Source organism: Clarias gariepinus, chromosome 15 (assembly GCF_024256425.1).
Source record: "Clarias gariepinus isolate MV-2021 ecotype Netherlands chromosome 15, CGAR_prim_01v2, whole genome shotgun sequence".
Classification (NCBI taxonomy): Eukaryota; Metazoa; Chordata; class Actinopteri; order Siluriformes; family Clariidae; genus Clarias; species Clarias gariepinus.
In genome coordinates this window covers 11,267,884-11,283,174 of record NC_071114.1, presented here as the reverse complement: position 1 = coordinate 11,283,174, position 15,291 = coordinate 11,267,884, and the positions used below count along the sequence as shown (strand labels likewise).

Below are 15,291 nucleotides of genomic sequence, written 5' to 3'. Positions count from 1 at the left end.
AACAGCTGCAGTAAGGGTTTGAATATTTAAGAGTATATATACACACACAGACACACTCCCAGTTGTTATCAAGTTCGTTACCTTTTTTTACCGCTAGTTTTTTTCCCTGTGTGTGTATAGTATAAATAAATAAGAGAAATACATTTTTGAATAAAAATTTTTACCAAATCCATTATCCATGGTGTCTTAAAACTAAGCTTTGGACAAAAAAAACATAATTTTCGCATTTTCTTGCCTGTTGCAAGTAAATAATAGCATAAGAGGGATTTTACCTGACCTTCGTACACATGGTTTGTTCTTCCAAATGAATCACAGCATCTTATACTCCCAACAACAATGAGAAAAATAAATTAAATAGGATAAAAATAAATTCGTTAATTTACAGTAAAAAGTCCAAATAATTAAATTCATATAAAGGGTTAAATAAGTGTTGACCAGACATAGTTTTATGGCTTCAATCAAATGAAGCATGACAAATATTGCTGTGAATCATTACACTGTTGTATAGCAACACCAAATGACCCCCGTCATCACGTGATATACACCCCTTGGTAGCACAAATAATCCTGTATCAACTTTTCAGGATACCATGGAGTTTCCTGATGTCCATATAGTGTCTTCGTGTAAAGTGGGTTTGTTTCCTGGCCTTAACAGTAAGTACAGTCTATCCATCTGTGACGTGGTCAACTGAGCCTGGAGGTCAACAAGAATCAAATCAGCTGTTGGTCTGGAAATTGTGCCATGTATTCGCCCCAGACATAATAGGCTGCAAAAGGGGGAGTGTGGAATGGTGCCCTATTGTGTCAGCACCTGGTGATGTGAGCACAGCATTTCATAAAGAGTAAAGATGATTTAGTGATGTAAATCATGTATTCTGTTTCCACACTCTCACACACAGAGACACACACGCACAGCCACGGTTGACAATAAACACTTGAACTACTGGCTCAAGGGAAATCAGAGGATCAAATGAGATGCAAATAAAGCTTTTAACATTGATAAACACTGCAGACATGACTTTAAAAAATGCAACAATGTTCTTACTTAGAAAGTTTAGATTGAAATTATTTCTCTTTATCTCTTCAGTGGCCCTTAGCTTAGCAGGATATGTCAATAAGTGATCACTCCACACACTCACATGTGATATATAAAAGCATGAACTTATTTAATCTCATAATACACAATGGACAAGAGTGTTGTGTCGCAGTAATTTTTTTTTTTCTGTTGTCTTAAGGCAGTGAAGTATTCGCAGTTGGATAAGTCTCTGTGATGATCTGGCTCCCTCTGCTGCCACCATTGGTCCTCTGCCCTTTTGGGTGGATTTGTTTACCAAAGGCTTTCTCTGAATTTTGTGCCATAAAACGTTTTATTATATAACAGAGCTGTTTTCAAATTACCGTATGGTACAGATGATCTAAACCCTACCATATGTTGGGGGCGTTACATGTTAAAGATGTTACTTTTCATGAACAGGATTGAATTCTTTACTGTGCTGAATATCTGCTACACCAGCTGATACATTTTAATCTTATTGAGTTAGACATTTTGAATTAAAAGAGGATTTAACCTAAAATTTTGGAATATTCTGCCACACAATAATCAAGATGTTGGTTGCTGTTTCCATGGCAGAATACAATAATAATTACACTTTTTTTTGTTTTAAAATAAGAATGAATGATAAATAGAAGAGACACTCCAGTAATATTTTACATAGTTTTATGTGAGAAAAACAAAAAAGGTTTCAAATGCCAATAGATTGACTTTTCAGTTGAGTAGGTACACCTATACAGTAAAACTTATTTCAGACTTTAAGACGGTATAAATTGATCCACTTGTGGCTTCTAACAGATGCAAAATATGTTGTGCTGAAATGCTTATATTTTGTATTGCACAAGTGTACTGTATTGCAAGTAGCCCTTGCCAATTCATCACAAAGATGGCCAACAGAGTTAAGCTCAAAAAGTCCTCTAATAAAACAAAATGTCACTGCCAGAATCAGTATCAGTAGCAATTTTACATACTAGAAAAGTATTTATTTTTCTATCTCTCAGTGTTATGAAAAAGGCCTGTTTTTGTCCAGGACTCTTTTATGGTCCAGTGGCCATTGGAAACAGTCATTGTAGTTCTCCACGGACAGCACTGGCACTCAACATGATTTTTGGATTTTTTTTTTCCCCCTGCTTGTGACTCGCCTGTTTGCTTGCACTTTTCCCCAACATGTCTGATTCACAAGCTGTTTTTGTTTACAGGGTTGGTGATCACTAATAGTTAAATGAGAAAAGATCAAGATAAGTGTCATGAAGGATACAAAAGTGCCACACATAGTCAACTATGATGCCTTATGTGAAATTACTGAGGTCACTCATTTTGTTCATTCCAAATATTAGTTGAATACTAAAAGCTAGAAATATTGGTCAGCACCCAACTCTGGAGGACACATGACTTTTTGTAAAATATGATGCGTGAGGGTGGGGGTGTACTGTATATCAGTTTAAATGTTAAAAAGCTGTGTTTAAGACCAGTGGATAAAGTGAAAAAAAAAACAACATACAAACAAAACAATATGGAAGATTTTTTTTATAGTTTCCCTCACTAATCTTTAACCTAGCATGACTGCTAGTAAGATATGAAGAATTAGCATTGTGAAATGAGGCAGATTTAAGAGTTGAATATTGTTAGTGGCAGAAATCTTTGGCAGTATTACAGGAAATTCTTTTTTTTTTTTTTTTTTTTTTTACTCCATCAATAAAGATAAAATAGCTTGTTTTCTGTGGCTGCTGAATTGGACAAACCATACTGTACTAGGAAAAAAGGAGAAACACACCCATACACACTCAAAAAAAAAGGGAACAAAACGGATTTCACAACATGAGCACTTGAAGGCATTTGGGAAAACAGTTCAAAAACAAACATTGGCTTGTGCAACCTTTTTATGCTAAAGATGGCCCAGATGGGTGTGGCGGTATTTATCCTTTTTATGTTTCTGCCTATAAAGTACCTTGACACATCAACCTTTCGAAAACCTAAATACCAAAATTATGTGGAAATGGTTTAACAGGAAAGATTTTTACCAAACACAAATCTATTTGTTACCTGTAAATAACAGTTAAATCGTCTTTGGCAGAGAAAAAAAATAAAAAAATAAAAACCATAATGTAAAACATTTACCAATGCAGAATCTGAATAACATTCTCTGTGAAAGGTTTAGATTAGATTTTAGATTAGCACTTTAGCATTACGTTACTTCCTCAGTCAGCTGACTTCCTCTTGCTAAGTGCTGCATACTGAATGTGGCCTGTGTGGAATCTCATAGGTGGGGCCTTTAAAGCAAGATCATAATGACCTTATTATACTGTACACACAGGTTAAACTCCGGAAATGTCAATACAAGTGGATTAGCAGTATGACTTATTTCATAGTGACTAAGTAAAAAAAAAAAAAATACAAAGTGCTAAAGTACAGTAACTCCTATTTAATTAAATATTTTTACACATATGCATTTTAATGCAGTGAAAATCATTGTCCCTCTCTAAACACACAGTACATATGTGATCCAGTATTTTTTTTTTTCTTTTATAGTATTATAATTCATATAGGAAAAAAAATAATCAAATATTGCCACATATACCTAAAATATCTGTCTGGAGGCATCCATGAAATAAAAGTGTCATTTCAGAAGGCACTATCTTATTTCGATTCATCAGCATCTCCACAAAATCAAGAGGGTAAGCCTGCAGTTCCACAGTTTCAGAGAAAAATGACCGGCGAGGCCATTTAGGGAGTCACTGTTGGTTTTGGCTGGGAGAAGCGAGATGAGTCGGTGTGTTGACAGCGTCCTTAGGGAAAGCCTGTTTGTATGTGGGGTCACAGCTTCCTGCTTTCCTCCGCACAGGAAACGCCTGGCCTGTCCAGCAACTCGAACAAACAACAGAGTGCTTGCTTAGAATCTCTCAGATCTGAGGCACTGCATGCCTGAAAGCAGTTCTGCCACATTTAACATAAATATGTAAAACAACAAAGAAAAAGGATTACCTACAGTGTTGAATTCACTTCTTTGGGCTTTGTTCGTTTAAGTCATCCATTCAATTCCAGAGATTATTGCTGTGCATTAAAGTTGGTCAGTGAAAAACACTGAAATGTTTCTGTATCATGGCATGATTTAAAGCAATAGCTTTGTGGAAAAATATAAAACAGCATCTCCAGATCACCCTTATCAAGTCTTTATAGGTTACATGGTGTGATTAGAAGCAAAAGCTTTGTGGAAAAAATATAAAACAGCATCTCCAGATCACCCTTATCAGTTCTTTATAGGTTACATTTTGCAGCCATCATGAATCATTAATACTTGGGAGATCATTCAACCTTGCTGTGTATAGAGAGTATAAATGAAATGAATGAAATGAAAACACATGACATCAACACAGTGAGAAGATTATCAGCAAAAACAAATGTGCTTCTTCTCAGAGGCTCAAAACTGAGATGTTTTCAACACCGAACCTGAAAGGATTTGTACTGTTATGATGATATTAGTGCATCAAGCAGAAATAAGTTAATGGCTTTAAGCCAGCAAAGCCTGCGGCAAACACTAGCAACACCTTTGTGCATATGAGAAACAGATGTTTTTTTAAACAAAGACTCAGCTTTTTTCTGCTCTTAATGTGTTTTTCCTCTTTTCTCATCCATGAGTATTGTCACGCTTAAATAACTTCAAATTATTATGCATATTTACTACTAAACAAAAACAAAAATGGGAGTAATTAGAAAGATTACCTATGGTTTAAACAAGGCTGAATTCGGTAAGGACAGTTGTAAGGACAAAAACAGAAATGGGCAACAGTTGTATGAAAAGAAGGCATTCTTATAGCCTATAATATTGCAATTGATTAAACACGTAAATCCTCTGCAAATGTAAACAACTATTTAGGCACATGGCTCATCATAGAATTCAATGACACTGAAGTACAAGCTTTTCCACCCTGAACAATTCGGATTGTTGTAGTTTAAACGTCATCAGAAAGTTCTTTTTTTTTAACTAGCTAAATGAACTAATTTACTACATTAACAACAGTGCTGTTTGACTACCTGCTGATGGTGATGCCAAGTGAGATTTAGCCTGCTTATAAACTCTATCCGGAGAGACTGATGTAGCAGTGCTTCAATCCTCTAGTCTCTCCAGCTCTATCCTCATCTATTACCGCCATTAGTGGCATTATGCTTTATGTCATCTTGTAAATGGCCCTTTTCCATCCCAACTCAACAAAGCTGTACCATTTAGCTATATTGCTGTCTGCATTGAATTCACTTGCTATGCCATTACTTCTGTGCTGAATTTCACACTACTGACAGTAACTGGACTAGACTGCCTCTAATGTCTAACAGGAACAGAGAAAACATCAAGCAACAAATTTATTTAAAAAAAAAAACATTAAGATTTCCTTATACGCCTACATGTGTGTTTCAGGGTGGAGTTTTCCCTTGATGTTTTCCATCATGGATATTCCCCCTGTATATAAGACCATTTGCCAGTTTACTTTACTTGTACATACAGTGTCCATTTTAAAAAGAATAAGTAAGCAATAAGTGTACATGGTAGGTACCTATTAAACTGCCAACATATTGGATTTGGGGGTGGACTCAAAATGAATTAAACATTCACATAAGTTAGCAGAGAAATTGATCATCTACAAACACACTAATATTTTGACGACTTGTCAGTTTATTACACTAAATGTTGTGGCAGATGCCGATTGTTTCCGCTCTATCTAAGAAGAGCGAGGTAGAGGTGCGCAAAGGGACTGACCCAAAGGCACCTTTATAAAAATAGCTACACTTTGGGTTGCTGTAGTTTGAGAATGGAAAAACTGTTATGAAGTTAAGGGAGGGACCATAATGTGCATGACAGCTAAATTGAGACGTTATTGTATGAGTTTTGCCACAAGATAAAGCTAACACAATAGTATACTCTCTTTATTGGTTCAAATACTTTTTAAAATATTCAAATTAAAACTCTTTTTTTTTGTGTGCAAATCCAGCAAGAAATGTTATTGTCATCGCAGTCACAGTACATTCAGCAGGTTCTAAAGAAGCTAACCTGAACTCAGTTGTGACCTTACCTTCTGATGGCAGACTGGGTCTCTATACTTCCTGTAATATCTATTTCCTGTAATAAAACAGTGAACCCAAGGCTGGCTGTAGCAGCCTTGGGTTCACTGTTTATTGCCTCTGACTTATTAAAATTCATTCAATGCACAATAAAACCGTAAGTACATTACGCCAAAGTAAGGAGAGATTGGATCATAATCGTAAAAGAAATTCAACCACAACCTGCACAGATCCACTTGGATTGGAAGTCCTCATAAGTTGAGAACTCTAATACTGATCAAAGTCATTATGATCCTTATGACCTTTGCAAAAGCTGCCGTCTTTCACTATTATCCCAGCATGGAAGAAGAAAAAAACATTCCTTGGAGGGATCAGTTTATCAAGTATCATAAAACATGGTGCTCCCATAAATGAATCCAATACTGTACAGTCTCACATAAAAATGACCTGTAATTCAACAAGAGGTAGCTTTCTTTTTGTTCCAGTATCACTGAATTAAAGCATTCCATGCAAAGTATGTAAGACTTGTTCAGTGCAATTGCACAACCCTTCTGTAACAAAGTAATATGGGCACTTGAAGAATCCTACAGATGATTTCTTTTTCTTTTCTTCGCGAACAGACTCCTAGGTGTAGCCAAGGTTCTCCATTTCACTGCGGTAGCGCTGCTCAGATACTTTGCTCTTGTGCTGCTTGCTCTCCAGGTGCAGGCGGAAGTCAGCCTCATCGCTAGCACCTGAGTTGCACATGGAGCAATAGAACTGCCCGCTTGGAGTCACACACATGGCCAAGTCACGTGGGATTCTCTGCCTTGGTCGTGGGTTGTAATATGGCCCTGAAACTGACATCCAAGAAAAAATTTTAATGTACTTACAGAACAAAATACCATCTGCAGGCAATATCTCAGTCAACCTATACCTGTGCTCATTTATGCTGTTGATGTCAACTGGGATGGGAATAAATATGATCTTAGTCACTTGACAAGGTTGTGGTTACCAGATGGTCTGGTTTGAGTATTTAAAAAACTTTTGATTCCCAGTCTCTAGACTTAACACAGAATAGTGCACAAAAAAATACAGTGGGTAACAAATATAGAGTATTATTCCATTATTACAAAAATTTTATTTTATAGTTCTCTCCGAACATACTTATAGTCATCAGCACCCTCAACCCACTGAGCAAGCCAAAGATGGCACAGAAAAAAAAGAAAAAAAAACAAAGGCTTTTTTTTTTTTTTTTGACAAAATCTCTAATATTTTACTACCCCATGAATAACATGATATAACATGATATGGCCCAAAGTGTTTGGACACCTATCATGTGTTTGACATCCATCCAAATGTAATTGTTGAACATCCACTTTCAGATTTGGTCCCCTATTTGCTGCTTTAATAGCCTCCATTTTTCTGAGAATATGCTCCACTAGATTTTGTGGCATGGGTGAAGATTTGCTCATTAACCCACAAGTGAGGTTAGGCCATGATGATGATGGGTGAGGAGGACTGAGGTGTAGTTGGTGTTCAAGGGCAACAGTTTGGGGAAAGTCTACATATGGGCTTGATGGTCAGGTATCCAAGTACTTTGGGACATATAGTGTAATTCCACCAGCAAGTATTGCTTCTTTAATGAGCAATCATGTTTTCTTTAATTACATCCTGACTGAATAAGTTTAATGTAATTATCATCATTGCATATGTATATACAATGACGTGAGGGACTAAACCACATTTTATTTTAAGATGGAATTTATGGCTCGCTATTTTTGGACCAGCATTTTTAAAATATAACTAAACCCAAGGCCTGGGTGTACCCTGTGTCATGTGATTCATCTGAGTGAAATGTGGAGTCTGTAAATGTGTATGTGTGGATATGGGAGAGGATAGAGTGTTTGAAAGGGTCAGTAAGGGCAAGTGTGTATGATCGAGACCTGCCACCATGCGGCTGATGCTCAAAGGGGCAGATTGACGTGAGCTGGAAGATCGGTTTGCAAACACCAAAGGCCTGGCACTGTGTTTAGTAAGAATAGTGCAGTACCCACAGCACCGCCAGCTATCACTGAACTCTGCAGCCAGCTGCTGAAAAAGATACGGCTGCCAAAACACAGCTCAGAAATGTAGCGTTTACCGTCACTGCCTTGACCACAGGCCAAAAACTAAATCCAATCTCCATGCAACAGTGGAAGCATGTGACAGTCACAAATGGACTGCTATCTAAAGCAGCCACAATATTGTAAGTCAATTACAAAGTAAAAACAAGTGTTTGGTTCATTTATTCTAAAATTAAGACTCACAAAAATATATACCCACACATCCATACAGAAACAGGCATATATCGATATTCCTATTCACATATTCATTATACACATCATATACTGATAAAAAGTGCCCACAAACACCGTTACACTTTTGTGTACCTGGCATAGAATTGCTCAAGTGGGTCCTGCAGTTCCTCAGTTTGTACTCATTCCCTTCTTTCCTGGAACGCCTCTGCGTGAGGTCTGCTGCATCCCTAAAAATATAATTCTCAATTAAAAAACTGAATAGCTCATAAGGACTATGGTAGACACACATACGTGACAATTCTTTACTGTTTAAAGTTTTTAAAAAATACAAGATTATTTGAACCGCATCCCAATGGCATACCCAAACTAGTCGAGGCTCATTAGGCTGAAATGATCGAAAGCTGAACAGAACAGCAGGATGTGGTGTCTTGTGCTACAGTAGTTATCAAACTTATTCCACTCCAGACATTTCAATGTGCTTCCCAGTTATCAGGCGAAAAACAGGCAGAAGATAAAGCTAAACGGAAAACAATTGTCCGCTATGCAAATATCCCCGATAGGTATAAATTGTATCTTTGACTTAAATTTCCCTACAGTAAGATGGAGCACTATAAATGCGCTTCTGGGCTGGGTTAATCATAGTGTATTAAATGTCTATTGTTCAGTAACTATTTCTGATCCTGGTCAGAGGGGTAGAAATATAACTGGAATGTAATGTGCATGGGATGGCATACCATGTGCAATTTCACATACCAATTCATCCTTAAGGGCAATTTAGAGAACCCAATCCTATTAACATGGAGAAGTGGGAGAGAAATTCTACATAGAGAATAACCAGGATCAAACCACGGGCCATGGTGCTGTTGATCGATTTTCTTTTCATGATCTTATTATTACTATTTGGAGTAGTAGTAGCAGAAGCATTTTAATCCACATTTTACCCAAAACTATATGTCCGGAGAATACTCATTGAGCATAGCCTCCTCTGTATCTTCAACCTAACACAGTAGAGTAAATGTTTACTTAGTCCCAAACTAGGAGCAACATCACTGTCATTCTTAATGTTTACTTTTTTTTTTTTTGCTTTTAATGTTGGCATGAAGACACTCACGTGGAGCTGCCGTTGTGCTGAGCTTCTGCAAGCCGAACCCGTTTGGCATGGTTTTTGCCCTGGTAATGAGCGTGAGCTACAGCGGGGGAGCTGAAAGACGCATCACACAGCTTGCAGTAGTCATTCTCTGTGGCCAGGATGACCCTGCTGGGGCCGATAAAGGACGCCTGCATTGGGGGAGAAGCAATGCGAGAACGGCTCTGATTACTATCGCACTGGTTTCACTGAACGAAGGCTTACAGAGTAACACCACATGATCAATGTGCAATTAAAACTTTGGCTATTTTCCATCTGAGTATACAGAATGCAGCATCTTTACAATAAAGAAGAAAAAAAAACATTTTGAGTCTAATATTTCAATGCGGAATTATATGATTTTCTTTATAATACTATAAAAGGGCTATAAGATATTCTGTCTAAATAACTTTTTATTTAAGGAGTTATATACTGTAGCAAACGTTTGCTAGGGTGAAGGTGGAGAACTATACAGTAGAGAACTAAATTAAATGAATGAAAAGCAGGTGGTGGTGTTAAATATGCAAGGGGAAAAAGACATATGTGGGTGGATGTTTACCGGCTTGCCCACTGCAGTGCCAGTCTCTGTAGGTGGAGTGGAGAGGGCCTGCTGTGAAACAGGCTCTACTTCCTCTGGTATTCGTATAGGCGGTGGCTGTTGACTGCCAGCATAAAAATTCCTTAGCTTCTTGCTGTGATTTTTTCCCTGCATCAAAACAAAAGCATCTGTTAGGAAGAATGTAGTTCATGTATTATGAGTATTGTTATTAGTTTCTGACACCACAATGCACAAGTTCCCAATACGAGGCACATCACATTACATATCAACACATACAGTAATAATAAGCTATTGATGTGCCACAAAATTATATAATAATAAACATATTGTAAAATATAACTTAAGAAATAATTTTATTATTATAAAATTATAATTTTGTAAGTATTCCTTAACATTAAATGCAGCTACATACTGAGCTTTTATAACATGTTATTGTTCATTTAATTCAAATTTAACGTGTTATTTGTCACATACACAGCCATACATAGTACCACAGGAAGGAAAATGCTTAATTACATATCAGTATGTGATTTTTACCTGATAATGTGCCTGTGCCTGCTGGGGTGAATTTAGTGTTACGTTGCACAGTTTGCAGTAGAGAGGTCTACATAGGTCCTCTAGTGCAGTGTCCTGATCACTGCCCGTTGCCTGAAACTCGCTCTCAGGCGGCATGGGGCTGGAGCCAGAGGGTGCTGTCATGGCAGGGTTTGGAAACAGCTGAAGGGTAGGGGGAGGTTTGGCAGAGAGGGGACTGCAATGGGGGAAAGCGAGAGGTTCTGGAGGCATCAGAACAGGTGCTGGACCAAGAGTTTGGGTAGGAGATATGGGCTGGAAGGACTGAGGCTGCTGCTGACCCATGAGGTTTAAAGGAGGCTTCAGGACACATTCTGGACCTGAAAAGAAGCATTCAAGTCAAGATCGGTTTCAAAAGTAGAAATTCACTTGATTCATTCATTGCTTTAGGCGGGTCGGGTTTAACTGAGGCCAATCCTGAGATGACTTGACAAAAGGAAAGAACTGACTGGTCCGTCTTTTATATGTAAGGTGGGTGAAAACTGCAGATGTAGAGGAGTCCACATGGACACATGGGGACATGAGAAACTCACACAGACAGAACTCAAGATGTAACTGGGAACCCTGGACCTGTGAGCTTGAACCAGGCTGCACATTCTCCATTGACTTTTATCATCAGCAAGGTATTACTTTCTGCTCAACTTCCGCTCAGTCTGTGGTTTTTCATTATTGTGTTATTCTAAGATTCTTCCATAATTGAGACACTATGGAAGATTTACGTAATAGTTTGGCACCACCTATCATGCCAATCTCCACCAGAATCCTTAAAATAACATTTATCCCATTCTGTTGGTTGAGGTGAAACCTACCAGATACTGCTACCCCATATCTGTATATTATCTGATAATTTTATGCCTTTTACTGTTGCCATGAATAAATAAAAAGGTGTACAGGTTTTCCTAATAAAATGCTCTTGGGGTGTATATACACTGATTGGCCATAACATTAAAACCACCGAGAGGTGACATGAATAAAAAGGGTTATCTTGTTACAATGGCACATGACAAGGGGTGGGATATATTAAGCTGCATATGAAGTCAGTTCTGTTAATGTGTGTGTGCATCACTTTATTTTGTGAATAGATGGCACGAGAGTGCACCAAGGACAGAAGTTAAGCCATTGAAGTAAATATGATGCGTTGGGCAATGATCTTCTTTGAAAAGCTGAGTCCTGGCTGTCACGTGGTTATTACTTCAACACCTTTTCCCTAACAGTGTTGTGGACAGAAAACACCTTTTGACTATACTGAACGCATCCAATGGTAGAAAATGAGCTTTGCCCATGAGAGCAACAACCTACAATGGTGTGGACAATTCATTGAGAAATAATGCTTTCACATTCAGCCCACTATTATTCCTTTGCACATTTTCGTATAAAGATATTATCACAACTTTCCACAACTCTGTTTTGTGCAATGTTCCTGGCTCTGGTTATAGTACATGTTATTTCAGAAAATATGCAGCTGTGTTTTTGGGAAGAGTGGAGGTATAGAGTAGAGAGTGGTCAGCTGTTATTCTGTTGCTGTCCAATGTATCCACTGTATGAATTTCAGTGGAATCCTGAGAACAATGATTGAGAGGACGAAAACAGAATGTAATGAACTATTTGTTTCTAGTCCAATGGACAGAGAATGTCTCTGTGCCAAAAGAGCTTGTTGTCAGGAGTAAACATCGGACAATTCATTAAAATTAAAGAAAGAGCATGCTTAACTAGGTCAACTAAATATAAACATATATATGATTTCAAATTATAAGGCTTTGGAGGACCATTTACTGTATTGTTTTAAGCTTTCTGCTAATTGGAACAAAATAAACCATGCCAAAGGCATTCCTATTCCTCCATTCTGGGAGTTAGAAGGCAACATGTGATATCTCTTAGTCATACAAACCTAGAATATATGGTTGCAAGCAATGATGAGCAGCTGTGCCATCTCCACCCAGGCACATCACACAACTTATGTGCCTGTTGAGCAGGTTAAGACCTCCAAAAAGACAATGCCGCACCGGTGCACCGCACAACCTGTGTGTCTTTTTAGCACGCTGATGTCACTAAATATGGTGAAGTTTAAGGTATCGTCAAGGCTGGACGTGACTTTCTGGTGTATCATTGCCAGCTGTGCACCTTTAAAAATGCTAAGACTTCTAAAAAGTCCTGGTTTTTGATGTCACTCAATATGGGCCGGATTTGGTGGCGATTATAATGGCGTAGGTGTTTGGGCTGGTTATCGTTTGTGTGGGGGTAACATGTGTGGGGTGTGTGTGTGTTTATGTAGGATGTGTAGTGTGTGTATTTAATAGTGCTGATGTGCTAATTGTGCGTTTTGAAAATGACCCAAAATATCTAACCTTGTGTTGAGTTGAACCCATGACATGCATAGTGAAAATTGTGTCTCAATGAGATTTAGAAGTGTTCCAAGTTTGACATGTATATGTGCAAGTGTGTATGAGCTTTGAAGCGCAATCTCCTGTGAAGGTGAGCCACGTTTAGGGCCCACATTCGCAGACGGCCTATTGGCAGCGGATTGCAAGCTGTGTCATGTCGTCATAGTCATAGTCATGTCGTCATTGTGCCAATGTCATAGTGCTTGGGCCCTAAAAAGCCCAAGGAGTAGGATATGTGGCCATGGTTTAAGGTCAGACTGTATTTTTTTAAATCAGGCTGCAGAAATTACAGACAGACAAAATAATGCAACTGCAACACCACTTATAAGGAAAGTAGATAAAAAATCTTTCATTTTGTTAAAAGGCCGTACCCGTAGCCATCTATAATGCAAGATGCAATGAGTACATGAGAAGGTAAAGGTAGAAAGCACCTGACACTGCAGCTTGTCTTACAGAACATTTGAAAGATATTTGTTTCCAGTTTGTGTTTCAGACAACAACCAGTATTACGGCAACACAAACAGATCCCATTTATTTAGAAATTTCACTGTGATTCTACCGACTGGCTGCAAGGAAAAACTTTTCAAACGGCAAGGAAAGCAGCATGATCCAGGTGGATGATTTAGTCATGACACTGACTGTCAATATTGCAACAGCCTGCCGTCCAAAATATAATGAAATAAAAAAATTCTGGGCATAAAAAGTGAAGGTTTTATCTTACTCCACCATTCCAACTGACGTCTGATACATGTAACCTGGTGTCCAACGTACTTTTAAGCCTGTAGGAAATCCTCTAGTTCAAGCAGGAGGTATTGGCCTGAATCCTGTTCATGGCATCTAAACCAACTTTAAATCTCATACTGCATGTTGGATACACTTTATATAATCATTCCACTTTAATTATTGTGAATCCCTTATCAACACACTAACAATAACTCTGACCATGTTATTATATGGTGATTGTGATCTTGACCAGAAAATGAATCTGTTCATTTTCTTTCAATCATCTTCTAAAGCGCTTACCCTGTACAGGGTCACAAAATCCACGTATTTCCAAAGATACTTCTCAAGATGGGAAACGAGCCCTCAACCCTGGAGGTGTAAGACACCTAAGGCGCGACTCGAACCGTCGACCCTAGAGGTGCGAGACGCCCAAGGCGGGAATCAAACGCTCAACCCTGGAGGTTCGAGACCACAGCGCTAACCACTACACCACCTTGCTACTTGTTTAGTTTCATAGTGATTACAATTTTTACTACACATAAGGCCAATTTAATATTCAGGAACCAATATGTTCAGATGCTCAGTACTGAAGAGAGCTAATAATGTGGTGACTGATTTATTTAAGGAAAAGTGCAGTTTGAATAGTCCAAACATGGGAAAGGCACACAGAAGGAGAACTGCATCATGATATTCTTGCATTCATCAGTCACACATGACCATATAGCATATGTAATAAATAAAAAAGCCTATGATAAAAAAATAAAAAAAAATCAGCCTGCATTATAGAGAGGCTATTTTTCATATTTATATTGCTTGTTTACACAACATGCTAAATGGCAGCAGTGTGTAAAAAGATTCTCTGGGAAAATCTTGCATTTTCACTATTGCACCTTTAAAATGATGCAGTGCATCATTGATTTAGGCTCCGCAGCGCATAAACGCTGTAGGCTACTGTACCTGGCCGAGCGAAATACCCGCTGCTGTTTCCGTACGTTACATGCTGGAGGTGATAGATATCGCAGTAATCCGCACTCTCATATAGCGCATCTTCTTTCCTTCCGTTCATCGCCATCTTCGTCGCATCGTTCAAAGCTCGCTGCCCAACTTCTTCCAGCCACACTGGGCTTGAGCCTGGAGGAAAGGCAGAGGAGGGACGATCAAGAAGGACTGGAAGGAAGAGTGCTGGGGACACCGTCCTGTTCGGGTGTCCCTACATTGTCACCGTATGATGTCATCTTAAAATACTACATGTAAAAGACGACGAAATGCACAAGGCTTAGTGTGAATTTCGTGGAATTCCTGAAACAGACCCCCTTCTCTACTCTGGATTGGTACAGTCCATTTCCTACCGAGAAAAGAAGTCAGAAATGTGATTAACACTTCTGTCAGTTACTTCAGTTTAATGAGTCGGTGAACTAAACCATGAAACTATTAAACGAACAGACAAGAAAGTTATACTGTTTATTATTTTTAAGAATAGTACAATCTAATCCACCCATTCTTGACTGAACATTGTTTTTATTTCTCCCTTATCAAGTACCCAAAAAA

At 38.3% G+C, this 15,291-nt stretch overlaps 1 protein-coding gene across 1 annotated transcript; it reads right to left on the bottom strand.

Moving 5' to 3' along the window:
* Positions 1-6,227: 6,227 nt before the first annotated feature.
* On the bottom strand, positions 6,228-15,023 carry zmat3 (zinc finger, matrin-type 3). The gene is made up of 6 exons (XM_053513597.1): positions 14,701-15,023; positions 10,604-10,959; positions 10,067-10,213; positions 9,493-9,659; positions 8,514-8,608; positions 6,228-6,941 (listed from the first exon to the last, which is right to left on the bottom strand). The coding sequence occupies exons 1-6, from the start codon at positions 14,813-14,815 to the stop codon at positions 6,727-6,729; spliced, it is 1,095 nt and encodes a 364-aa protein (XP_053369572.1). The 5' UTR covers positions 14,816-15,023; the 3' UTR covers positions 6,228-6,726.
* Positions 15,024-15,291: the final 268 nt, after the last annotated feature.

What these genes read in the sequence shown, in the direction of transcription:
- zmat3 (XM_053513597.1), bottom strand. Translation starts at nt 14,815, where the DNA reads ATGGCGATGAACGGAAGGAAAGAAGATGCGCTATATGAGAGTGCGGAT. An exon ending in AGGCACAGGCACATTATCAG is followed by an intron (nt 10,214 to 10,603) that starts GTAAAAATCACA and finishes GTTTTGATGCAG; the next exon opens with GGAAAAAATCACAGCAAGAA. An exon ending in CAGCACAACGGCAGCTCCAC is followed by an intron (nt 8,609 to 9,492) that starts GTGAGTGTCTTC and finishes TTATATTTTTAG; the next exon opens with GGATGCAGCAGACCTCACGC.